The sequence below is a fragment of the Neopsephotus bourkii genome, unplaced genomic scaffold, assembly GCF_033783945.1.
Source record: "Neopsephotus bourkii isolate Nb327-2 ecotype Australia unplaced genomic scaffold, CSIRO-AGI_Nbou_v1 NB_787, whole genome shotgun sequence".
NCBI classification, from domain to species: Eukaryota; Metazoa; Chordata; class Aves; order Psittaciformes; family Psittacidae; genus Neopsephotus; species Neopsephotus bourkii.
In genome coordinates this window covers 2,287,567-2,313,305 of record NW_026901283.1, presented here as the reverse complement: position 1 = coordinate 2,313,305, position 25,739 = coordinate 2,287,567, and the positions used below count along the sequence as shown (strand labels likewise).

The 25,739-nt window shown below is 40.8% G+C and overlaps 1 protein-coding gene across 1 annotated transcript; it reads right to left on the bottom strand.

Moving 5' to 3' along the window:
- Window positions 1–3,062: 3,062 nt before the first annotated feature.
- CSGALNACT1 (chondroitin sulfate N-acetylgalactosaminyltransferase 1) lies at window positions 3,063–25,489 on the bottom strand. The gene is made up of 9 exons (XM_061355256.1): window positions 25,084–25,489; window positions 19,661–19,913; window positions 17,137–18,056; window positions 9,545–9,761; window positions 8,221–8,322; window positions 7,331–7,509; window positions 6,824–6,918; window positions 3,706–3,787; window positions 3,063–3,356 (listed from the first exon to the last, which is right to left on the bottom strand). The coding sequence occupies exons 3-9, from the start codon at window positions 17,768–17,770 to the stop codon at window positions 3,073–3,075; spliced, it is 1,593 nt and encodes a 530-aa protein (XP_061211240.1). The 5' UTR covers window positions 17,771–18,056; window positions 19,661–19,913; window positions 25,084–25,489; the 3' UTR covers window positions 3,063–3,072.
- Window positions 25,490–25,739: the final 250 nt, after the last annotated feature.

The window sequence follows — 25,739 nt, the reverse complement described above, 5'->3', positions numbered from 1 at the left end:
CATTCTGTCTTTTTATCTGTTATGCTGCTCTTTAAATATATACCTCAGAATACTGTGGGAGAGGCTGAAAAAATCACATACCAAATGAATCCTCACCCAGGTTCCCTCATCTTGGTGTTGCATGTGACAGACTGCACAGCTGAGGGTTGTGGTACAAATCTGCAAACAGTTTTTACAGATACAAGCCTCAAATCATGAACAAGATTGTTTGGTTTCAGTTGCTTTACCTGTTCCCTTCTTTCTATTGGTTCAGGGCTATTCTGTTGGGTCAGGGCTTAACCTGAGGAAGCAGTCAGAAACTTCAGTCTTACGTTGATCTGCGTCTTGCAGAATACAGACTCAAACTGTAACAATCATCTGCTTCTTAAAATGTACAACTCCACTGATAGGTGGTTTCCACACAGCTGAGGAGGAATAACAGCATTCCAGTTACAGCAGGTTTAAGTCTGGAGATAAAGCCTTAAAGTGAAATTCTGAAAGTGACGACACTCTGGCAACGGAAATGACATAAGGAGCTTCTTAAGGCACTGTATCACATATATCAAAGAGATACTTGCAAAATAATCTGCAACAATCAGGAGAGGCTGTGCCAGAATATTTGTAGGGGAAAAAAAATCTCTCTTTCCTTCTCCAGGAACTGTTTCTTTTGAAAAATATGGCTAAAATGAAAAGCCACTCAGAGATCCTAGAGAAAAGTTAGCATCAGTTCTCATGTGAAGAACGTGCCATAGCTGTTGTCCTGCTGGGTACTATTTGAAAACACAACTTGTGAAACTCCCACAGAGGCTGGATGACATGCTTGCTAAGATACCCAAAGTAACAAAGTGTTGAATTTACAGGTGCCAAATGCTTCCAGTTACAGAGTAATATAGATTTGAAGAAGTCTCTGGAGATCATCTGTCTATGCCTGCTCCATAAGTGTGGCCTACCTCAAAGATACATTAAGCTGAGGGCTTAGGGAAACATAAAGGAGGATAAATTAAAAACATCATGGAAATATTAAGATTAGGCTTGACGTAGGTTATGATTATGAAACGTTCCTAACATACATTGCTCAGTTTCAAATTCAGGTTAAGTGGGAGTGTAGGAACAACTATCATCTTGGAGCAGCTGAGTTACCATAGCTCTCATATGTATTCAACAAGCCATACCTGTCTCCTCCTATTGTGTATTTAAAAAGTTACTCCATCAAAACAAAGCCCTTTATAAATAATTTATCATGTAATCTGGGAACAAAAAAGTTCTTTGGAAGACCTACTTGAGTTATTGCTGAAGTTTTTATGGTAAGTTACGTATTTGGGGGGTGGGTTTTTAAGCATACGGAGTTTCCATTCTTTTCGTTGTACTTTTGCATTGGTTTTGCACATTTGGTGATTTGCAAGGGAATTGCAATGCAGATCATATGCATCCAGCAGAAGAAAACCACAGGTAAATGTGTCAAGGGAAAAGGTACTTACAGTAGCATGGTTTCAGCCTGCAGATTTGGCACAGGGTGCTTTCAAAAGAGGTTCCTAAGTGCTCTCCAAGTAAAACAACAAATAGCATGTTATTCATTGTTCAGTTGCATATTTCTTCCACCAGCTTTTTCAAACCAAAAACCAAATTAGAACCTATTTTCAGACTACTCTGAATTAATATAAAGCTATAAACCAAAGAGAGAAACAGCATGTTTTAGCATGCAGGGAAGCAAATAGGATTTCCAAGCCCATGCAGTTTTTGTTGGCTAGTATACATTAAAATGACAAACAGCAGCCAGCATAAAAAGAAAAATGCTTTGTAAGAACAGTAATTCATGCTTTCAACATATTTAGGCAATTGGAAATAATCTATTAAGAAGGAGACTTAATTTTTTGGATGCACCTATAATTATCATAAGAGAATTTTCAGGGTCCAGTAATCCATCACAGAAATTTATTTTGTTAATTACAAAAAGCTTGCTATGCTCTCGGCAAGATTCTACATTTGGTTTAAGGAATACTTTGGTATTAATTAATGGTCATTAATTTTGTTATCTGACATTCAGTGTTTAAAGCCTCCAGCTAAATCAGTACTGCAAGCTGATATATATATCCTTTTCTTCAGCATGGTAAAGCTTCTGTCTCCCAGCACCCAGACCGTGTAGAAAAATCCCTTTATTTATCTGAACCCAGTTCCCATCCGTAGGAAACACAGATCTGCAGAGCATTTTTCAAGTCTTGGAAGGCTGTTACTATTTCCTAGTAAGGCTATAAGTAGAAAACTTGAAGTATGACAAAATAATTCCCAAGCAAAATCAAATGAATTTAAAAATAAATCTTGAGATACTTACAGTATTCTAAAGCAGAAATACACCATCTGATTCATGTGATATAACATGGCTCAGTGCTTTTGGTTTGCTGTCTGCAGAAGAGAACAAGCACTACTTTCCAGTGTTTTTGAAACATCACACTTGACCAGTAGGGCTTTCTCTTAGATTTTTGAAAGCACTTTCTGAGGTGCCTTTTGCCTCTGAATGAATTGGGAATACCCTGTCAGTTCACTGCTGTTGCTCCCCCACCCTAGCTCCTTGAGCGAAGAAGGTTTTTGGTCACTCCAGCTTAACCATGGTTAACAATCAGATGTCATTCCCAGAGCAGGAGCTCTGCCCTTCAAAATATTCAAAAATAGCCCTTTTTAGATATGTCAGGCTAGATGTAGAAAGTATCTCATTATTATTGACCCACCAACGGGTCAATCTTTTAAATAACTGTACACATCTTACAAACATTTCAATGGAAGAGCACATCCATTTGTTATTGTGAATACCACACTGTCATTTATGTAATGTTTATTGCCTCTGTGACCTTGAATCTCATCAGGTGTTCAGGTCTGCCCCATAAGCAAGTGCTGAAGTCAGGCTGATGGAGTGCTTAAAAGACCTATTAGGAAAAGAAAAACCAAATGTGGGAGAGCAAGTGCTTTCCCTCATCTGCTGCTGCCATCCTGCTGGAATCACCATCCTCTTTCAGTCTCATCTCGTCTTCTCTTGTTAGCAGCTCTTTTCCAAAACACCATACAGTCCAATTCAGAGGGGTTTTGCCTCCCTTTCTGGCTTCATGTCTTCTTCTTGCTCCATTTCTGTCTGTGCAGGTGTGTCTCGATCTCTTGCTTGAAAACAAGCATCCCAAGCTGGCCGTGAGAAGCTTCGTTCATGGCCTTGGACTGCATGCACATTTTGTACTGCTCTGGGGTCAGCTCGTCCAGGCACTGCTTTTCATGCCACAGATGGAAAAGACCCCTGACAGGCGTTCGGATCACCATGAGGTTGCTGTGAATGTATTTGCGGTACAGATGTACATCTTCACCACCCCATCCTTTAATGTCCAGATCAAAGCCACCTGATACAAACAAAATCCAAAATAAAACTAGAAGTGTATACTAGCAAACTGTTGCTGTTGGTTTCTCTGGCTCCAGTCAGCCCTTTAAAATAGACGGACTTTCTGCCAACATCAAAGCATCCAAATTTCTTAGCTTCAAATCTTTCACTATCAGACAAAATTGCTTTATTTCGATTGAGCAGAGCTCTGATTCTGGTAACGTCTATGACACCTAGGAATAGTCTGAACATCTAACCAGAGCTCTGCTGAAAATTAGAGGTGTAGGTGCACTAGCCAAGGAAAGGGAAGCTGATCACAGTTTTCTATATCTCAGTAAAAAGACAAATGTATTGGAGTGTACTTTTCTTACCTATGTTGATAAAATCAGATCTGTACTGGCAAGTCATCCCAAACCCAAAGTCTCTCCAAAATCCAGTTTCTTTCTTAATAACCTGCATGGAGGGAAAGGAATGTTTATATGGGAGTAGAAGTGCTTTCAATGTGAGAAGCACACTGAATGTGGGCAGAAATAGGAGTTCTTTGATTCTTCCCCATGTAAATCCATGGCTGATCCTGAACCAGTTTCTGTAGATACTCAGTGCATGTTTCTGCCCAAAAGAATCAGCTGTGTCATTAGCTATCATGGATAAACCCCTGATCCACTCCTGCTGTTGTAGACCAAAAGGATTCATATCACATCTCTCTATGGAGTTTGCTTCTTTGCAGACAAAACATCCTCCAAAATTATTGGTTTCTGTGGGATTAAAATCAAATGCAAGAAACATACTGGCAAACCAGGGAAGCCAAACTCTGCTGTAGACCACAGGAGCTCTGGAAGAAAACAGTGGTTCTGATCTGATCACACAACTGACAGCTCTTTGATTACCTTAATTTTGACAAAAAAAAAATAAGAAAAGGTAAGAGTAGTTTCCTGCTACAGAACTGCTAAATCCTGCTAAAATTGAAGTCCAGAAATGTTAGGTGGTAGATATATATCCCATAAAAGCCTTTGTAATGATGAATGTGCAGTCTACATTACTGAGCTAGACCATGAACACATTATGTATTGCAGGTATAAAATCAGATGAGTAAGAAACCATGGTTATCCTTTTCAAAAGCAAATATCCAAGTATAGATCCATAAGGTCACAATTTAAGTGACCTAACCCAGTCTGGTGATACACCCAAGAGCCTCAGGGGACTGGGACAGGTATTTAAATCCCCTAAGCAAGTCAGCATTACTTGTCACTTAAAGGTCTAGTTACAAACCTGCCCCTTAGCAGCTATTTTTGAAAATTTTGGCTTCACTTGCCACAGAGCTACAGAAGATGAGGAGACAATTTCTATTTCTGGGTTTACAAATCCCAGCGTTTTCTTTACCAAAACATCCTCTTCCAAAATAGTCTCTCCTGATTTCTTGTTCATGCCTCCCCTTTTTGTTTATAACTCTTGTCACTTCAATGGTTTTTATCTTACTGCTTGTGTGGCTATCTCTTTCTTCTCTCATTTCTCCTTTCCTTGGCAAAGCCAAGCTGCTGCAGAAGCCAATTAAAAAGAAATAAGATTGTATCTGTCAGGGCTGCAATGTAGCAGAAGATCTCCATGCTGCTGCCCTTATAGCAAGCTACTCGTACACATTAGCATTATTATTTCCCATTAGTGGAAGTGGCTGCTGCACAAATCCAATTCTGTCAAAGACTACTGAAGACTTTTCCTTTTTTTTCTTCTATGCAGCCCAAGTAACAGGACAGAGTGCTAACAATGTCTTCTTTTAATGGCACAGATCTGGCCTCATGCCTGGAAACTAATGTGGGCTGAAAATATAAAAGTCTACATAAAAATTAGATTGGCAGTACTTCTTTAAGTCAAGCTTTTCTGACATAAGCATCACATTTTACAATTCAAATATTAGCTATAAATATTTGCACAATCCTGACAATGTGCTTTTGGAATTTATGCCAGCTTGAGAGCTAAACTCTCATTTCCTAAGCACAGCGCTTAAAGCCTGAGGATCCCTGATGTCCTCTCATCAGAGAAAGAAGAGCTAATGTGAATCCCATGGTATTATCAGAACAAGTTTCATCAGAGAAAAAAACCCCAAAACAATAACAGTAGAAAGGATTTTCCAGCCTCTTCAGTAAAAGACTTTCTGGCTAACTGTTGGCTAACACAGGGAGCAGTAGACAAAAAAAGATTTTAAAATATTTTGGGTTGATTTTTCAGACTCTGTTTCTTCATTTTTCTAGAGGGACTGCAGGAAGTTGTGGTAGTGATGACAGAAGACTGAACTCACACCCCTAGTGATCTTTTTCAGCTGTGACTGTTGTTGGGCTCACAACAACCCTAAGTCTTACCTACTGAAAACAATAGAAGTTGGGATGCTCAGGAGACATTGTCCAGCCTGGGACACAATGAGCTCTGAGAGGTGCAGTGCCTGGCAGCAAGAAGGGCAGCTGTGCCAGTCTGGGACCTGGCCCAGAGAAAGTGAATGAAGCTGCATAGCTGGTTTATGCTTCAATTTGAAAATTCAGCCACTTACCAGTGCTGGTGGGCTGAGGACTGGGACCTGCTAACTATGGAGAGAAACGGGAGTGGAGGGTGGACATAAAGAGAAAGCTGTGACTTCTACCACCCCTTTAGTTTCAAGACAATACAATGCCAGAGCACAAGAGAATGGAGAACAGAATCTGCAGCAGCACCATGTAATGGCTCTGCCATTTGCTTCTTTCTCACAACAGCTCCCTCCTTATCAAGGAGACCTATCCGGTTTCAACTACATGTTTTAATTGTATGCCTGATGGCAATGTTTTTAAGCATAATGCTTTGTTCTAACACCAAAGATAGCAGGTGAGATGGAAAACAGTGGAGTTAAGCTGTGTTATGTCGATGCTAGATTAAAGCCAGAAGGGACAGCTCCAAGCATGTGATTTAACTCTGAGACAACATGGTACATTTCAGAAACATACTGTCTGGTTGCAGGCAGTTTAATGATGTGGGATAGGAAAAGCCACTGTAGGTGTTCAAGTAAGTGGGGAAATAATTGTGACAGCCCCTGGAATTCTGTTTTCACTGACTCATCTAAGGGTATGTATGCTTTTTACAAATGTGAGCTATCCAAGATGCAAGCAAATAAACTATTCAGTAATAGGAAGAATCGAGAGCAAGATCAGGGACTGCCACCCCAAGACAGTACACCATGGAGGAACTGTTCACCAATTAGAAAATCCCTTCTGTCAGAGAAGCAAACATGGTTTAAATCCTTAGGCTCCATGTATAAAACATCAAACAAGGGTTAAAGTAAAGGATATCGAGATACTTCCCTGGGAAACTGAACTGCAGAACTCACAGTAAGGTGACTGCTGTAGTTAATTTTGTCTGTGTGGTGGTGGCTGTGCACAAGGAATAGGGAAATGCTACCCAAAAGCACATGCACCTTTAAAAAGTGCTTTGTCCAAATAAAAGCAGCCATTAAGAGAAGCATGTACTTACCAGCTGCTGTTTTAAGGATGGGATGGAATCGTGGGGGCCATAAATTATACTGGGGTTATACTGGCTGAAGAGGACAGGATAAAACACCTTCTTCCCTGGAAATGACAATGGGTTATTTATTTTCTTTTAAAGCTGTATGGAACTCACTTCTCTCTCTTACAAGATGCTCTCTAGGCCAGACCAAATCCAAAATCACACAAATTTTGACTGAGCCTATATCCTTCGCATGAGAATATGAATGCAAGGATAATATAATTAACAAAAAGATCTTGTTCCAGAGAGCACAGCTGCTGAAGACAAGAAATTCATCACAGTGAGAGCAGGAGTGTTATAACCTTTCAAAAGCCAACCAGCAATGGATTTTTTATCCTCTTAATTAATTCTCTAAGTTTCAAGAATGATTTACTGCAGCTTCATTACCAATTCAGAGAAGAATACTCTGGTGAAGACTCTTACACAATTGGTAAAAATCTGTTGAAAGACAATACACTTCATGAGTAGCAGTACCTGGCTGCGTGTTCAATCTACAGGAGTTTAGGAATTCAGCTGTGAAGTATATGTCCACGTCACAAAAAAAGAGAACAACATTGTTTCCTTTCCAAAATCGAGCACCAACATCTAATCCTTTGCCCCTGGAAAATTCTTCGTTCAACTGGATGAAGGTGAAGTTCTTGAAGTTAGCTGACCTGAAAGAAAATATTCAGCAACTGACGCTGTCCTTCTAGCTCTTAATAGGTGGGTAAGGAAACCCAGTATGAAACAATTAACCTAGAAATCTGTAATGTCACAGTTCTAAGAGCAGTTTGAGGGAAGAAATGTCCATTTTGAGATTTCCACTATGTCTACATTCAGAGCTTGACCTGTGTACTCCTATGCTAGCATTCTTTCTTTGGGCAGACTTCACAAAAAATCCCAACAATGCTTAGATGGGCAAAAATACCTTCAGTAAGCAAATATAAAATACATGTGGTTGTATTACTGTAGAAAGGTCTTCTTCCCACATGGAGAGATACCAAAAGGCATCACTGCCACATGATCTTGACAAACACAGCAAGTGTGCAAGTAAACACAGACCAGACCTGGCCAAAAGCATCTAGTTCCTGTGTGCTCTGCTAATATTGTCTGCACATGCCCTTGGAAGCCAACCTTCAGTCCTAACAGTAAAGTTACTTTCAAATTTCAAAAGCACTAAAGAAGTTGCCAGTGTGAAAAATAAGCTGCACTGAGGCAAATTCATTAACATCTGCTTTGTGGTTCTAAAAACCAGCATCACAGAACCATGTTTTCACTGATGCAGTTTAGAACTTTTTGGTACAAGTCTGGATGGCTATCTAGTCTCCAATTCATGGTACAATTGTTGTTTATAAATAGCACACATCAGATGTTTGGGTACTTACTTGGAGGTACTTTCAAGTATTGATTTGACTTCATTCATTTGTTCTTTTCCAAAATAAACTACAGTGAGGTGAATTCTCCCATCCTGCTGAATGCCCATTTCCCTAGAGAATAGAAACAGATCTGTGACTTGTGCCAGAAGTTAGCTTTCTTCAATAACCTACACCCACTAGGCAAAACAGAGTAGGGTGAACCTTGGAAGGCATCCCTGAGGGCGCGATTCACTGACAGAGATCTTTGTCCTGACAAGGGGCTCTACCTCTGTCAGATGGGACAGAAGATCATATTTCAGGCAGATTAGGAAAATACACAGCAGTTTTTGTTATATTAATAGGAGGATCCCATTAAAATAGGTCATTGAGCCCCAGGAAGAACGATCAGGCAGGCAATAACTCTCCTAATAATTTAGGAGAATATTAGAGGTGGAGGTTATAGAAGCTATACATACTCACCTCTTAACCTTGATTTTTTGGTAATAGATATTTCAGAGTTCAGATCTTTGGCATTCTGTTAAGAAACATTTACTAAAATCTAAGTAACAACCAGAGATCAAGCCAGAAGCCTAAGCATAGGACCCTGATGAATCAATGCTAGACATCATGCCTCAGTTGTACAAAGTTTAGTCAGCAAGAGTTAATCTATAATCAGCAGAGATCAGCATGACCAGAGGGTGATTTCTTTCAGTCTAAAACAAGCACCTTTCAGATGGCTAATTTAGACAAGGAGCCTAATTTTAGATAGCTGTAATAAGGCAAAACAAATCCCTTTGTAAGAGTCAGTATCTGTTGCTAACACAGTCTTTTCTGGGCAGCTATTTAAAGCTATATCTCAAATAAATTCTCCTCCAAACATTATCTCCATGGTGAAAAATAGAAGTTTGAAAGTGACTATCCTGAAAGTTCTATTACATTTCCTTCTTGCCTTTTATCACCTTAATCTTTTCTCTAATAGCACCTAGCAAAGTGTCTGGGAGCACTAATTCCCCTTTTCCTTAGAAATGTTCTTTTGCAACTAATAGCATGAAATTCTCAAGTTGCCACAGTGAGTGGGCCCCAGCAAAACAGGTTGAGACACATAAGCCAGGTAAATGCAAATCAGAAACCCTGATGACTGGAATATAATTGCTTTTTCTGCTCATCACAATGCATTAAGCAGCCAAATGCCTTTCAGTCTCTATAATCATCTAAAAAATGAATTCTTAGTGGCACAATGGAATATTCTGTAAAAGTAGTATTATTTTTACTTAGTAAGGCTTGATAACTTCTAAAATTGTATTCTACTTTCCAAGTAAGAAAAAACAAAGTCAGCACTGGAATGGGAACCCACCTGAAATTCTGCATGAATTGCCGAAATTTGCTGGCTCTCTTGGCCAATGGCACAATGACATTAATAAGTGTGTCAGCTACATTGACATTTTCGTTTTTCACTTTCATTACAGGACCAAATGGTCGGAATAAAACAATCTTCTTGAACTGATGCTTTGTGTCTCCTTTGAACGTCAGCTCATACAATGTGCCTTTGTCTTTTTCTGTACGGTAGATCCCTACATGAAAACAAAAGAGGAGACTTTGGATTAAAGTTAGGATCCTTGGAAGATGATAGATAAAAAATGATGCAGTCTTCACCTGCTACACATAAGCTGAAAAGGCAGTGGAGGCATGAGATACTTGCTTGTAACCTAGTACACGATCCACCATCCACTGGAGGAGGCTGTTACCCTGGCAGGGCTACAGCCCTGGGTTGCAAGAGCTGTTTGGTATTCTCACAGGCACATTCCTAGGCTTGGCCAAGTTACAAACCCCTGAAGGTTACCAATTGCTCACGTCCTGCAGACACACTGTCCTTATTTTACAGACTGCTCCAATTGCGTGCTTCAGGCATGCATGGTAATAGTGATACAGAGGGACTTTGAAAGGCAGCCCGCCTCTCTGCAATATGAGTGATTAGGCCATCTCCCAGAAAAGCAATTTCCTGATGAGCATATTCCTTTCCTCCTTTCTGGGAGGTTCCCTGGAAAGTCCCCTAAAAAACTATGCAACTGGGCCCCAGCAGCCATCAACTTCACCCACCGTCAATCAGGACAAAACTGTCTTGTTACTCAATTCTCAGGAGACTTGTTTTTTCTGGCAATGATGCCCACTCCTGGGTAAGTAATGGCCTGCAAGGATGACACTTGTCAGAGTTTGTCAGAGGCTAGACCCAGGACACACTTTAGACAGTCTCCAAGGGTATTTAATTCATACAGGCATCTACTTACTTCCTGTATAGAAGGAACTTGCATACAGTGTCACTCATGCCCCACTGAAATACTATTCTGACACCTGAAATGAGATGAAGTTGGCAAAAAGGCGATAGATTTTACCCACTTTAAATGACGCTACTGTGCATACTGATAAAAAGCTTTTACATAGTTAGATCCATTAGGTTTAAGAAGGAATAAGTAAATGTTAATTTGAACAATTTGCTAAGCCACTGTAAATATCCCAACAAATTCATCAGTAGAAGAGTATAATTGCAATGACTTCCATTTCTTGCAGAAACACAAGAGACAAAGCAAAACTCATCAGGGAAAAAAATCCTCAGCTTAACTTGTTCCTTCTTTTTTATTCCTCCCCATCTGGCTGTGAAGAACAGCTTGACCAAAATAATGCCTTCTTTTTTTTTTTTCTTTAGATTCTTTAACCTTAAGTCATCTTTTTATATATAGCATTGTTGTGCACCTGACCCATAGATTGTCAGCTCTGATCGTATTTCATGTGAAGGTCTGTCTCAAAGGTTTACTTGAACTGCAAAGTGACATAAACTCTAAATCTCGTATTGTGGCTTTGATATTGGTATGTTCAGAACATCCAAAAAATTTGGGAGGTATTAATTTCCCGGGCCAGAGTTCTGTGAACACTCTTATCTTCCCTATCACTGTGTGTTTTATTCTTAATGAACAATATATGCAGATTCACTGAGCTGTTATTCACTTCATGTTTTATTTTTAACGTAAGTTGATTCAACAAATGCTCCAACCCTCCCTCCAGAATAGTAGATGAACCTAGTGAGATAACAGCTCCATCATTATTTTATTGCTAATATTTTAAAGCCACATCGTTGACTCTCCTTAGCTTTTCCTATATAGTTGTGCAAAGTACAGACCATGAACTATATCTGTTATTAAACTTGAGCCTGCACTTGAAATCATCTGAACGGTGACCTAATAGTCCCTGTATTTCCTCTTCCTGGTGGCCAGAGAATGGAAATCTGGGCCTTCGAGTTCAGCTCACCCATTTATTCTTCACAGAAAGCCTGCTGATGATTGGAGCGTGTTGCTGGCTACACTCATTTATTCAGGCAGTTTTTGAACACAGGTCTTGCCAAGGAACTTCGTGCTGTGGAAGGGTAAGGTAGCCTTTTGACATTAAGATGAACAAAAATATAAGCTAAATCTGATTTGCATTTTCTCAAAAGAGAAACAAATAGGAGGGTTTCACAGGTCTGACATAGCAGACTGACATTTTTTCATAGCAATGAAGATCTAAATTAAATTAACCAATTTAATAATAGCTACCATGCAACATCTGAAAGTCTTCACTTCTATATCCTCTTCTACCCCTGTCAAGAAACAATGACCCCCACAGATACCACTACCCCAGAGATATGTACCACATTTGTGGAATAAAGGAAGCTTTGCCAAATAAGCAAGAAGCACCTTCAAGCAGAATGCATGTTGTGACCCAAGGGATCCTTCCCAGTGTTATATCAAAAAAAGCTGCTTCTAACTCTGCAGTTTTGTCCTTGTTCAGAACTTCTACTACAGCTAAAAAAAAAAAAGCAGCTTAGGTGAAGGCAAGGTTCCCTCATGCAAGATGGTATTCCAAAAATTCACAGTCCTACCATTTTACCTTGAAGAGAACTGTATGCGAGTTTAATGCATACCATTTAATTAAATATGGTTATTCTTGATGCAAATTTAAACCATTTGTTTTCCTTTCTTAAGCATCTTCTTTCCTTTCTTAAATATCTTTTTTTTTAGAGGCAGAGAACAAAACAATTTGCCCAAGGTCAGACAGTGAGCCTTGGAAATAAGCCTGAATGTCTTGAGTCACTCCAGGGACTCACCCAGCAGAACATCCTGCTTTTCACAAGACTTTTCCATTTCCGAAAGCACTACTTCATTTCTGCCATCAAGACCTTTTACATGATTCAGAAACATGCGTCGAGCAGTCTCAGTTCTAAGAGGTGTTGCTCAAGGAGAGGAAGAAAGTAATCTCAAAAAAAGTAAAACAAAAACTTTTCCCTGAAAAGGTAGCTCCTGGAGCAGAAGCCTTGGAAAGGCCAAATGTTCACTACGGATAAAAGAAGGTCAATTGAGCTTCTATTGCTTCCATTACAGCAGTATGTTTCAGATTATGCACCAATCCTTTCAGAAGCAGAGAGAAAAGTCAAAGTCTTTGGAAATGCAATGTAAAAATAGGAACAGGAGCTTTGAGTCAGCAGAGAGACTGGCCCTAGAATGAAACGGAGAAGCAAAGAACAAAAGGGTGGCCTGAAAGGTTGACTAAAGAGCAGTAAGTGTGCAGCCTTCAGAATAGCAACTCCCAGGGCTCTCTAAAGAAATTGAAAATACCTGATCTCTATTCAGCAGGGCAGGCAAGCAAGATTCAGAATATACATGGCAAAGAACTATGCAACCTTAACAAAGTCCTCTTGAGTGCATGACAATTTTAGCCTCAGCTCCACAGACCATAGGTTTCAGGTCTTCCACTGTAAACAGAAATGCTCCTTGGACCAGAGCTCATTACTTATATTCTGTTAGATGTTTCTGGAGCCACTATTACAATTTATCAATATTCACTGTCCCCATTTTAACTTAATATGATGGTGGTCTTTCTGCTTCATGTGCAGTAAAATACATCACCTTATCCTTTGAGGAAGAGCATTATCCTTTCAGTAAGCTTCCAGGGCAAAATTGCATCAGGTAGCCCACCACCAGTACCTGTCATCTTGAGGAAGCAAAGCTACTTTTTCACATTCACCTCTGAGACCATATTTAAAACTCCAGGGTTGGTGGTTTAAGCTCAGCTAGTAATCCAGCACCATGCAGCCATTCACTACCTCCCACCCCGGCAGAATGGGGAGGAGAATAGAAAGCATTTAAACCCCATGGTTTGAGATAAGAACAGTTTAATAACTAAAGTATAATATACTAGTAGTAGTAATGATAATAATAATGATTATGATGATGATGGAAGTAACAAGCGGAGAGAATACAAAAGTAAAAGGGAAAAGGAAATCCAACAATAAACACAAGTAATGCACAATACCATTGCTCACCACCCACTGACCCAGCCTGACCTGAGCGGCGATCTGGGCCTTGTGGGTGACTCCCCCCAGTTTATATACTGGGCATGATGTGCTGTGGTATGGAATACCCCTTTGGCTAGTTTGGGTCAGGTGTTCTGTCTCTACTCCCTCCTGGCTTCTTGTGACCCTCCTCACTGGCAAAGCATGAGAGACTGAAAAGTCCTTGATCAGAGTAAGCATTACTGAGCAACAACTAAAACATCGGTGTGTTTTCAGCACTGTTCTCAGACTAAAGCTGAAACACAGCACTGCACCAGCTACTAGGAAGGAGAAAAATAACTGTTACAGCTGAAACCAGGACATCCAGTCACGAGAGAGTCATGTACTTCAGGCAGGAAAACTTATACAGCATATTTGACAGTGCCATGGCAGGGCATTTCTGAAGCAATCCAGGGATTTTCTGGAACTGTTCCTATTGGGAAAGAACATCACCAGACAGTGATTACATTCACGTATGGAACACACCACTCAGGCTTGTTAGAATCTCTAAATTATTATCTCCATCCTTGAGAAAATGAATGATTTGAAAATCTATTCAGTCTGCTGCCATTTACATGAACTAATGATCAGACCTGCAGTTCTGCCCATTGAGCAACTGGCTTTCTACTGGAAACAGAGCAGTCCTTTGCCTGCTTAGAATACCCAGAAAATTCTGATCTTTTCCATGTTGTTTCTTACTAACTCCTTGTAGCAAAAAGCAAGTGAGCTTGGTATAGAAGTGGGAGGAATAAGGAAGAGAGGAGAGGATTATAGCCCAAGTGCCTCTGCGAAGAGAGAAGCAGACCAGCAGCCAGATGGATACATTTCAGGCCCAAGGGAGAAGGTGTGGTTCTCTTGGTTTAAGGAAGAAAAAATGGAAAATTCCACCATGTGTCAGCTATTACTCCTGGAAGGAGAACTGTCTGAGAATCCTACCCAAATTTCATGTAACACCAAATCTGCTGAGAAGGAGTTTAGCTCAGATGTAAGGTACTAGGTTCACAACCTAATTCCCACGCATAAGTGGTTCTGTCTAGAAACTGCAGAGGATGCAACACTTATTTTAAGAGATCCCAGCCACAGAGACAAAACATTTATCCTTAAATGTAAGAAGTGTTTGGAGAAACATTTTCCCTCTGCAAAGACAACACTAAAGTGATGGAATGGAAAAGAGCAAGAGAAACAGACCCTAATCAAATTTACTGCACCAAACCACCACAATGGGCTAGTACTGAAAAAGTGCTAGCAGGTACCAGATGTGACCCACAAGAACAGGAAAAAACCAGACAAGAGGCACAATAAAGCAAGATTAATTTGCAGCACTCTATATATACTAGTAAGACTAGCTAGTGAGATCAGCAACACACTTGAGCAAAGCCAGTGTCAAAGGCTTCACTGAATAGGCAGAAACAAAGATGCAAGTCTCATGTATTAAGAGCAGCACTTCAGATTTTGTATCCTGTCTCTGACCCTGATTACCTGGTTTTCATTTCAGCACATCCCTTCACTTGCTCAACCTTAAGACAAGGGCATCAGACCCACCTTTAACATGTGAGATGCATACACCTTTTGCGCGTTATTGCTAGAGCAGCTTGAAGGTAAAAAGCTCACAGGGTTAAGTGGCACTACTTTCAGTGCAGACCTGGGCCACATCTCCCAGAAAATTCCAGCTATCCTGGCCAGTTCCAGAAGTGAAAACAGCTGGCTTTGGTGGCTGGATAATTCTGCTCACGGATGCTGTATTGCTGAATTCGTATAAAGCTGCCAGAAGCTGCCGTGGAATCCAGCCTGTTACTAAATTGTTATGTAGGCAGTGGCACCTGCAGAGCACTGTCTCCAAAACAAATTCTGAGTCCAAACCATACTTGAAATGCAGAATAGGAATAGAAAGCTCTCTTCTCCTGTTCAAGTTATACAAAGAAATACATTTGTTTGTGCTATGATCAGCAGTTTTTACTATTCTTGAAAAATGGAGGCTGGGGGAAAAGAGACTGCCAAGAGATAACAGAGATTTCCAAGGGAACTTTGCAGAGATATCTTCTGCCAAGTCAGCACAGCCCCATCCCCGCATTTGCAAACAAATCTGTTTGCACTACTAAGTAAGAATGAGAATTTGTTCCTTGCACCTACAAGAAGCTAGGGCTTGTCCTGGAGGGGAGGACACAAGGAAAGTTTCTTGAGCTGAGGCTGAGCTGCATGCAGGGCTCCAGTTTCTTAAGCTCTGAGATGCATGCAAGGCTTTCTCCCTCTGGAGTATTTCGTCATGGGTGTGAAAGCCTGCAAGGCCGTTAGTGCATGAGGAATCTCCACAGAGCCAGCACTGCAGCGTGCATCCTTTCCCATGCCTTTCTGCACACCACACTCTGCTTTGCTCCTCAGGAACAGCACTGGTACCCAGACAAAGCCCTCTGATTATGCATAAAGGTAGGCTCTAAGCAAAATGGTAACTTTATTGGAATATTAAGCAACATATGGCAGGAAACATCTATTTCCCCTCACCTCTCCCCATGAAAGAGCTGGTGCCAAGCAGTCATAGATGCTTATTCAGCTCCTATAATAAACAGTAGAAACATATTTTGAAATTATAGAACAAGCAACAAACAGAAAAGAGGAGACTAGAAGCACATAGCTCCATAATGTGTTCAGATGCTGGCAGCCAGCAGCACTTCCCAGTTCCCTGCCATGCCCTAGTCCCATGTCTGAGCAGGAGGAATTTGACTGGTGCAGAGAAAATGCCTGCACCAGAGAGGAGCCAGGACCTACCTCAACAAGGTTTTTAAACACTGAAAAACTGTCTATATCAACCACAGAGACATCACAACTCCTGAAATTCATCTGAAGTACTCCTGAAATACACCTGGTGTCTCTGCCTGGCTGCGAAAAAGCAGCCTGACTGGAAACAAGTAAGCACTTTGGATTTAGTGACAGAATAAATGAAGACTGGTCGCTGTAAAAAATGGCACTTAAAAAAATGGCACTTTAAAAATCCACACTTCCTGCCTCAATATTACATATCAGAGTAAAAACTGTTTAGATTCATTTTAGAATCCAGGGGCTGAGTTGCACCACTCTTTATATAGGAGATACCCTGCAAGGGTTAGGCTTTCATAGTCATTTGAAGTTGCAGGTGATACCAGCTGACTTTACTGAGCTCCTCAGCTGCTGTCCTCAAAACCTGTCTTGCCACTCTGACTCTAGCAGAGCTGGGCAGGTGGAAATAAGTGTAACATTGGAGTTTGGATTTGGACTGCAGTTATCAGTCTTAACAGTGACAACAGGTCTGGGATTGCAGCCTGGTCATTCACCCCGTGTTTTGTCAGTTCTGAAGCAAGTGCATGACTAGAGAGCTGTCAGCACACATTAGTGGTCACTACAAGAGACCGGCAGGCACTGTTGTCACAAAGTCCAATTCCCCAGCAAAGCTGCCATTCTGCAGTTGTACCTGAGACAGCATCACTGGGTCACAACATCAACATCATCACAGACATCTGTGCTCTGAGATAACGCCCACCTCCCTCAGGAAAGCAGTCACACCAAAACCCCTCACCAGCACTATGTAAACCCTTCTAACCTGTCTGCATACAAACCTTCAATGAAGTCAGAGGCTGTGTACGCACGGTGCTTAGCATTGCCATTCCCCTCTGGATTGTTCAAACTCCCAACAGCTAACTCGATCACCTCTATCAACTCATTTCGCTTATCCTTCCTTACAGGTTTCTCTTCTGGGTGGCGCGTCAGCCCTGTCTCCAGCTGGTACACCTTCTGAAGGGTGAAGGTCTCAAAGGGCACAACCGCATACTCTGTGGACAGCTTAATGCCGCTGTGCACCTCAGCTTTGTCTATTTGGGAACGGAGGAAAGCCAGCAGATTAGCCTGGGCCTTCTCCGGGTTGCTGTGGTCAAGTCGAATGCCCAAAAGGTCTGGGTGCTGGTCCTGCATGTTCTTAAACTGCTCACTCCTGCCCTGAAGCTCAGCCTTCAGCTGGGCAATTTGTTTCTTCAAACTGATGATGTAGTTGAGGTGATACTCTTCTCGCTCTTGCAGAATGGCTTCATATCCCTCCTTCATGGTCGGACTGTGCACCCTGGGCAAGGAAAGCTGCTGATTGTCACCCTTGGGTGTGCAAGCCAACATATAAACTATTGTCACCAAGCAACAGGCCACCATCAGCAGGCCTACAAATCGGGGGAGAAATAGAACAAATCTTCGGCGGAGAATCATCACTCAAAAAGCAGTCTAACCCCACACATGCAACAGTTCTTACATCCACGCAGTGCCACAGAGGTCCCTGGACTTGGAGTATTCTTACACAGATACATGTATGTGCAGGAGCTGGCTTGTCAGCTCTCTTAAAACATGTGCTCTGCCTCTATATTGGGCTCTCTCCGCTGTTTACTTAACAGGACCAAAAGGCAGGCTATGAAGCAGACAGGACACCTCCCAATCCTCATGGCAACACCTTTGCTGCTGCAATCTGTTCAGCTGGTGGCTGATGGAGCCTGAGGACCTGAAAGACAAATGACAAGGACAGTCATTTAAGCACATCTGAATTTGGTCATCCAGTCCAAACCATTAAGAATGTTCTAAGAATTTACCTCATTTCTCAGCTGCTTTGGCACATCTCAGAGTTGTGAAGTGCTTGTGCTAAGACCCAGAAGGTACCAAGACCCCTACATGGGAAATCCTGTATGCATGAATTGAATTTTAATAACATGACTTCATCCATTGCCAGTGAAAATCTGGTCCAGGCCTCAACGTCTGTCATGATTTAGAAATTTTAGGAAGTCATCATCTATTACTTTTTTGGGAGATGTTAAGGTGCTAAATTCATCCGAGCAATGACGAAGTGTTCTGCCTCTTAGAGCACTCAGATTTTGAGTCCCACAGCTACCGCATAGATTTCAGCTTTCAGGTGGCAAATGCAGTCCCGTTTGAACATATGAAGCCTGACCTGGAGCAGAAATTTGATAACCAAGAGACTAGAAACTGTTATCAAGGCCAATTGCTGCAACTAGTACTGTTTGACATATCCTACCAGATGCTCCCATTAAAACTAAAGAAGTAGAGAGAGGATTTTTTAGGAGCATTCAGGCCAAGTCTTACTCAAAATCAGGGGAAGCTTTGTTTCCAACTAAGGCTGTCAGCATTGCACACTAAGTTATCATTTTAAGGCTCTCTTCTCTTTCTCGTAACGTTATAAAAAGTCTTACAGCAATGTTCAGTACTACTGTGTTTCCCACATATGCTCTCTGCTCAGGAGTGAAAACCACAGAAAAGGTTTCAGGAAAGCTGGCTTAGGTATGTTTTTAAGTAAGAGAAGTTAAAACTGGGAACGTTATAATTTTTAGTAAGATTTCCTCATGTATACTTAGAAGCAGGACAGAAAAATTAGATGACTGAACACAAATATTGATCTAGATGTAAGCTACATCAAAAACTGCACTGAGAATACTACCAGTGGGATTTTCAAAATCCCTATTTTTTGGCCTAAAACCATGCTAATGCAAGGAGCTTCATCATTTACTCAGCCGATAGTAGATTTAGGCCAAGGCTGAGTAATGTCCTAGATTACACTGATGCTACAATGTTAGAGTCAAACACAATCAAATTAATTGAACAACCTTGCTGCTCTCCCCTTGCATGCATGTATGACATTATGACACTTCTTTTGACAACAGAGATTCACAGTCCTTCTAGCCATACACCCTTTCCATCAGGTCCTTAAGTAAAAATAGGTTGTCTATCAGAGTTATAATCTTAAATCAGTCTTCTGTAGGATGTTGTATGAACTGCTACACAACTTCCTTCCCATGCCTTGACTGACTATTGCTCTATATATAGCAGCTATGCAGTCGTATTTATCTTTGAACTGTTATCAATATTTTATCAGTCTGCAGAGCTTCTAGGAAAAAAAATGCACTTTTAGAGTAGGAATTGAGGAAGCTAAAGTGAGCTATGAAAATACTACTGTATTTTTCTCAATGCTGTAATGCTGAATGGCTATTATAATATTTAGAGGATTCTCCAGAAAATGTCTAATGAAGAATTGTTGATGTTGAAGAAAATATTCAAGCAGCAGGAAAAAGGACAGGATGAAGTTGGTGACCTTACCTTTTTGTTGTGATCTTCTCTTTGGAGCATCTTGGTCTGCTACAGCTACTTCTCAGCTTGTCACGATAATCTGTTTATCTCCCTTCTTATGCCCTTCCCAGAAAATGCTTGTACTATGGAAAGCACTGTCAACCTGAGAACACCTTTTCATTGCTTTCACATTTACCAGCAGCCTACATCTTCAGTCTGTCTCCTGTTTGGTGAAGGCTGTAGTGGAGACGCTTCCTATGGCTGTACTATAAAAGCTGGCCTCCTGCAATGTAAAGGAGCTTGTCAAAGCAGGGAAAATTAATCTGGGCATTTCTAACTCTACAACAGATCTGGCTAGAAGACTGCAAGAAAGTAGTGTGCAGTGAGACAGGGTCAGGAAGTGGTAAGATGTAGTACATAAAACACTGCTGTGCTTGTATGCTTCACTTCACACAATCAGTCCATTGACAGAATTGGCAGAAGCTGAACATCACTGAAAGGATTAGTTGTGCTAACATGGCATAAACTGAAATTACATCTCAATGGCTTAGATAAACACGCAATTTCATTTCTATAAGCAGCAACATATTTGAGTTCTGGGTAAAGAGCTCTTCAAATGTTGACCTTAAAATGTATGTGTCCATATATAGCCATCTTCACTAAAACATACTGGGTCTCTCTTCAGAGTACTCTCTTTCCTATCTAGTTTTCTGGTTTATAATCTCAGGCATCAAAGATGCATCTTTAAAAACTCTTCAGAACAGTAAAATAACTGAGCCACCATTCTCGTAACAAGACATTCAGGCTGTGAGGATTGCTGCCTTCTTCATGCCAGTTTTGGCATCACGACTGGAGGCATCTTGACAACAAGCACTTATTACTTACTCTCTTTTTTTTTTGCTAGATCTGTCTTACTAAATGGTACTGGTGGCATCAGTGGCACTGTCTTACACTGACTGATATTTAACTATACAGTTGTTACTGTACTTCCTATCTCATGGGCATGCTTGTGAAAGCAGTCCCAATCCATGTCAGTGCCAAAAAAAGCAGGTTACTTTAAGTCAACACTGAAGGTGGTCACAGCTAAAGCATCTTAACTGGACAGACAGTGCCAGAAAGCTAGGGATGGTCACTCCTCCTAACAACCGTTCTGTTGATTTCACCAGACCTACACAGTTTCACACCAACTGAGAGAGCCTGAGATCAAGAGGAGACAAACTGAAATGTCAGTTTTTTCCAGGAAATGACACAAACACCTCTGTATTTCACAGCAGCCAATTGCATCAAATAGTATTAGTCTATTTGCAAAGAGAAGCTTTAATGAATACCCAGTGGTTAGTCTGATAGACAAGAAAAAGAACATTAAGTCTAAAAAAGTATCTGTCTGCAAAAACGTCTTCAACCTCAGCTCAACCTGTTAGCACAGCCAGAGGTAAGCCTAGCACACAGGGGCTTTTCATTTCTTTTCAAGGAGCCTGAGCCCAAAAATGATCTGAACACAGAAACGGGTTCTGTCACCAGTGTAAGCACTCTGTGAATGGCTCCACACAGTGGAGTGTGCTGCACCATAAAAAGTGGCAAAACTTAACAAAGTTGGTTGGTATGCACCCACCACTGTTACCCACCACAGATGTTACCAGCATCTGGATTTTTAATGGGCTGTAGAGATAAAGGAAATTTATCCCTGCACAGAAAAGACAATGTATTTTATGTATGCATTTTTGACTCCCAAAAACAAAACTGAGAATTTGAGCTTCATACTCCCCTCGCTCTTCATGTTGAGGTCACAAATGGCTGGCAAAAGAACAGTCATATTCACAAGGCAGCAATCTCCCAACACACATGGAATGGGCAATGCCAAATAATTACATGCTCTCTGCTACAGCTTCCTATTGCAGGTTTAACTCAGACTGGTAAGTACCATTTTAGCTCAAAAAACTTCTTTTAATCCCTTTTTTTCTTCTCCCCCCCCCCCCCCTTTTTTATAGAGGCAGTGAATGGCAGAAGCTGCAATTAGTTTTCTAGTAGGTGTTTGAAATATCTTCACTGAACAGCTGAGTTCAGCTGAGTGAGATTTCATTAGAATCATATTAGTCTTCAGAACGAGCTGCAGGGAGAAGGAAACAGATGTTTCACCTGGACTTTAAGTGTCTTACACACACACACACAAAGACAATCTGCAACCACTTGGCATTTGCTTTGAACTTTTTAATTATGAGTACTGCACATACCACTGCAGGCAAATTAGTCTGCTTTAAAAGCTAGGGACAAGATTTTGCTCCCTAAATCCCTTGATAAAAATTCAAGCCACTGAGCAAAATGGGACATGTGACAAGGATGAAAATAGAGTCTTACACAAGTGCTTAAGGTGCATGTGGAGGGAATGCAAAAAGAAATTATTTCTCCTTCAAGCCAAATAATGATTTACCAACTACTCCTCAGCCAAGTTCATCTGAATTAAACAAAAGGCAGAAATAAAGGCAAGAACCTGTCTGATAAACTGACTGTGTGCACCTTCATAGCCTCTCTGTACTCCAGCATTCCCTCCTGGGTTGACACTCACACATCCCAAACAAACCACTTAAAATCCTAATATCTGGTTTGCAACTGATAGAGCACTTGAAACAGGAGGAAAGGATTGTTAAGAAATAGCATCCAGAATCAAAATGCTAAATGCCAGTACTTGAAGACAGTAGACAACTTACTGTAAAAATATTCATTTCCTAATCCCCAGTTCCAGAGTAATCTTCAGCAGATTCTACTCATATTTCCATGCATACTCTCAAAGTCAGTCTCAGTATCTAACTCGTCCACAGAAGGCAGTTGCACTGTTCCCCTTTATAACTGACAATTACAATCTGATCATCTTGCAAAAAGGTTACAACTATTAGAAGCAGTCTTAAGCAGAACAAGAAATGTTCAAAAGCCTTAATGTTCCTAGAAATACTATGTTTTCTCCTTGTGAGGGAGCTGAGAAGTGGCTGGCTTTACATTTAAGATACTGCTATATGCTTCTCACTCTGGAAGTTAAAAAAACAATGCAGAAGTTTTAACTTTTCCCTTCGTTGGCAATTTGGATCATAGTGCAGCTAATTTAATTGGTTCCCTCCTATCAAGAGGAGCAACTTTCCGTAAGAGCATCACCTGACACTCCACCCCTATATTCTGCAGTCTAAGTGTACTCACATTAGACCATCCCCTTACATGTAACAAAAGACCACACAGAAGTTAAACATTAGTTAAGTTCTAACCACACCTGAAAAGAATCAATAAAATATCTGAAATTATCTCCACACACTGATAGCATCACTGTTTATTATACATAAGAATTATTACTTCAAGTAAGTGCAACAACACTAGCAGAAGTGCTTTCTCTCCCCCAGAACAATGTTATGTGTGAAGACTTGGCAGTTTTCCACAGATCAGTAACCAGCAATTATAGGAGTCTCTATTAGGAACGTTATTTTTTGTATTAGACACTCAGATTTCCACCTTACAACCACAACACACTACCCCTCTCTGCTAAACACACTGACTTGTAGGTGTATAAACCTGAACTTTCTCAGTACAATTGTTAGTTGGAGGTACTATAGGACACTTCCAAAAGCCTTTACTGGACTTTCCTGGAAGTTTCCAACACTGTTTGTTCTCCAGAAGGCAATGTAAGAGATGCGTGTCCTGTCATGATCTCCAGTCTGACCTGGAGATTCCCTTCTCCTCTCCTTGTCAGGAATCCCCTGCTACAGCTAGAATCCCCTGTTACCAAGCTAGATAGTGAACTAGAGCTTCATTAACTCTAGCAGAGCTGACAGCAGAGGAGGTTTCCTTCCTTCTGAGTCCAGCATGTGTGAATGGAGGAGAGACATCTGACTCGCACAAACCCAGTGATACTCTCTCATGGTAATGCAGAGCCCTAAATTTTGTGCAATCTGTACTTACTGTACTTACAAATGAAATATGCTGGGAAGTGTGGTATCAAGACAGTCCTTCAAATAAAATAATCAAGAGTAAAGAGGACAAGAGAAAAACATCTTGGTATACCAGGTATAAAGGTTTTGGTATGTTATTGAGGCTGAGCAAGACTTAGCAGGATAGGGACTAGTACTGCTGACCAAGACCACTGTTCACCTATGATTTACACTACAAAAGAAAATCAGGTTTCAGACTGCAAACAAATAATCAAGAAGCCAGAAAATTACTGCAACCTGGTCCAGTTCTGAGACAGGTACCCAAGCTCCACACATAGCTCTAAAACATGCAGCATTAACAGTTCTCATAGCTCACCTACCAATCCCCAAGCTCTGCTGATCTGCATCGCCCTATCAGTCTGGTCAGTACGGGTGAGCAGGAAGAGACCAGTCCTGTGACTCAACCCCCATTTCCTTCCTCCTCCAGGTTAGCGCTTACTGTGAATCAACAAGTGCCACAGAATCCCATTTCGTTCATCACTACTGTTTTGGTATGTGGTTTTGGTCAAAGATCTACCATTTCCTTGATATATCAGGAAAGAGTCTCCTAGCAATTCTTTGAAAAGCCCAAACTTGTTACCTATTTCAGTAAAATATTTTTTCTCTTTTAGATAAAGTTTCCAAATATCAGAAAACCACAGACTCATTGGGGTTGGAAGGGACCTCTGGCAATCATCTGCTCATCTGCTCCAACTCCTGAGCAGGTTACACAGGAACATGTCCAGTCAGGTTTTGAATGTCTCCAGAGAGGGAGACTTCACGACCTTGCTGGACAGCCTGTTCTAGTGCTCTACCATGCTCTATGTAAAGAAGCTCACCCTCATGTCGAGGTGAAAATTCTTGTGTTTTAATTTGTGGCCACTGCTCCTTTGCCTGTTGTTGGACACCACTGAGAAGAGTCTGGCACCATCCTCTTGGTACCCATCTTTGACATATTTATATGCATTAACGAGATCCCCTCTCAGTCTTGTTTTGTCTAAGCTGAACAGATCCAGCTCCCACAGTCTCTCCTCATAAGAGAGATGCTCCAGACCCCATATCATCCTTGTGGCTCTCCACTAGACCCTCAGTGTCTTTTTCATTTTCTTATTTGAGGCTTACATAATATTTGAATCTCACTGACTTCACCTTCACCATTAAACTAGTCAATTCTTTATTATGGGAACTTGAAAAAATAAATCCCAGCAAAGCTTCTGCAGCAAAGGTCCAGGCAGAGGGGTAAAAGAAAGAAAGACTGTATAAAATTATATAGAGAGAGCCTATCTAATTGACCATGAAATGATTTTTCCAAAAGGGAATTGAAACAAAAACCCTGAAGACAAGCGAAGGAACTATCTTACAAAACACAGCTATCTATAAAGTTTTACTTAAAACAATTGATTTCCACAGAATGAAGATGTTAGCTTTGCATGATGCACTTAGATGGATTTATCTTTAAATAGAATATTTCAATTGGTTGAGAATGTCTACTTTGTTTTAACTTACCAAATCACAGTGCTTCAACTTCTCATTTCATGTCGGTTTGTGGGCTTCTTTGAAAACACTAGAGCACACACAGGCCCGGATCAAACATCACTTCTGGTCAAATAGCTCTAAGGAAAAAGATCTAATTTTATGAGAAATGTCATCACATTTTTATATCCTTTAACTGAGTAATCCAAGCCACATTTATGAGACACCTGTTCACAGTTGCTGTGGTTTCTCTCATCCTCAAATACTTCAATTCAAACAAGTAGTCTGATAGACTAAGTTACAGCCAGAAAGATAATTTCACATTGATCATCAAGAAATTTCAGTTCCTTCATTGAACTCTATGAGTGTCTGGGATTAAAACTAGTTTATCATGGAGATTTTAATTGCAGTTACTGCATAGCTCTTAAATAAAAGCTATTCAGCTAGAAAGCATTAAATGTTAACAAGTTCACAGAAGAACCATCCTGATTGTCTAACACAGGGCTGATCGATGACATTAGTAAAGACAGTTTCCCTTGTTAGTAAAAGTTGTCTTTTCTTTCCCTCCTTTGTTACACACAAGAAGTACACCCGGTAGTCAGGTCAGCATTTCCTGAAGGGTTCCAAAGAGCTTCCCTCTTAAAACAACAACTTCAGTCTTCAATCAGAAGCAAAGCACTTTCCATGCA

Coding starts and splice junctions, on each gene's coding strand:
- CSGALNACT1 (XM_061355256.1), bottom strand. CDS start 17,770: ATGATTCTCCGCCGAAGATTTGTTCTATTTCTCCCCCGATTTGTAGGC. Junction 7,510..8,220: donor ATACTTGAAAGTACCTCCAA/GTAAGTACCCAA, acceptor ATTTTCTTTCAG/GTCAGCTAACTTCAAGAACT. Junction 3,788..6,823: donor CATCCTTAAAACAGCAGCTG/GTAAGTACATGC, acceptor CCCTCCATGCAG/GTTATTAAGAAAGAAACTGG.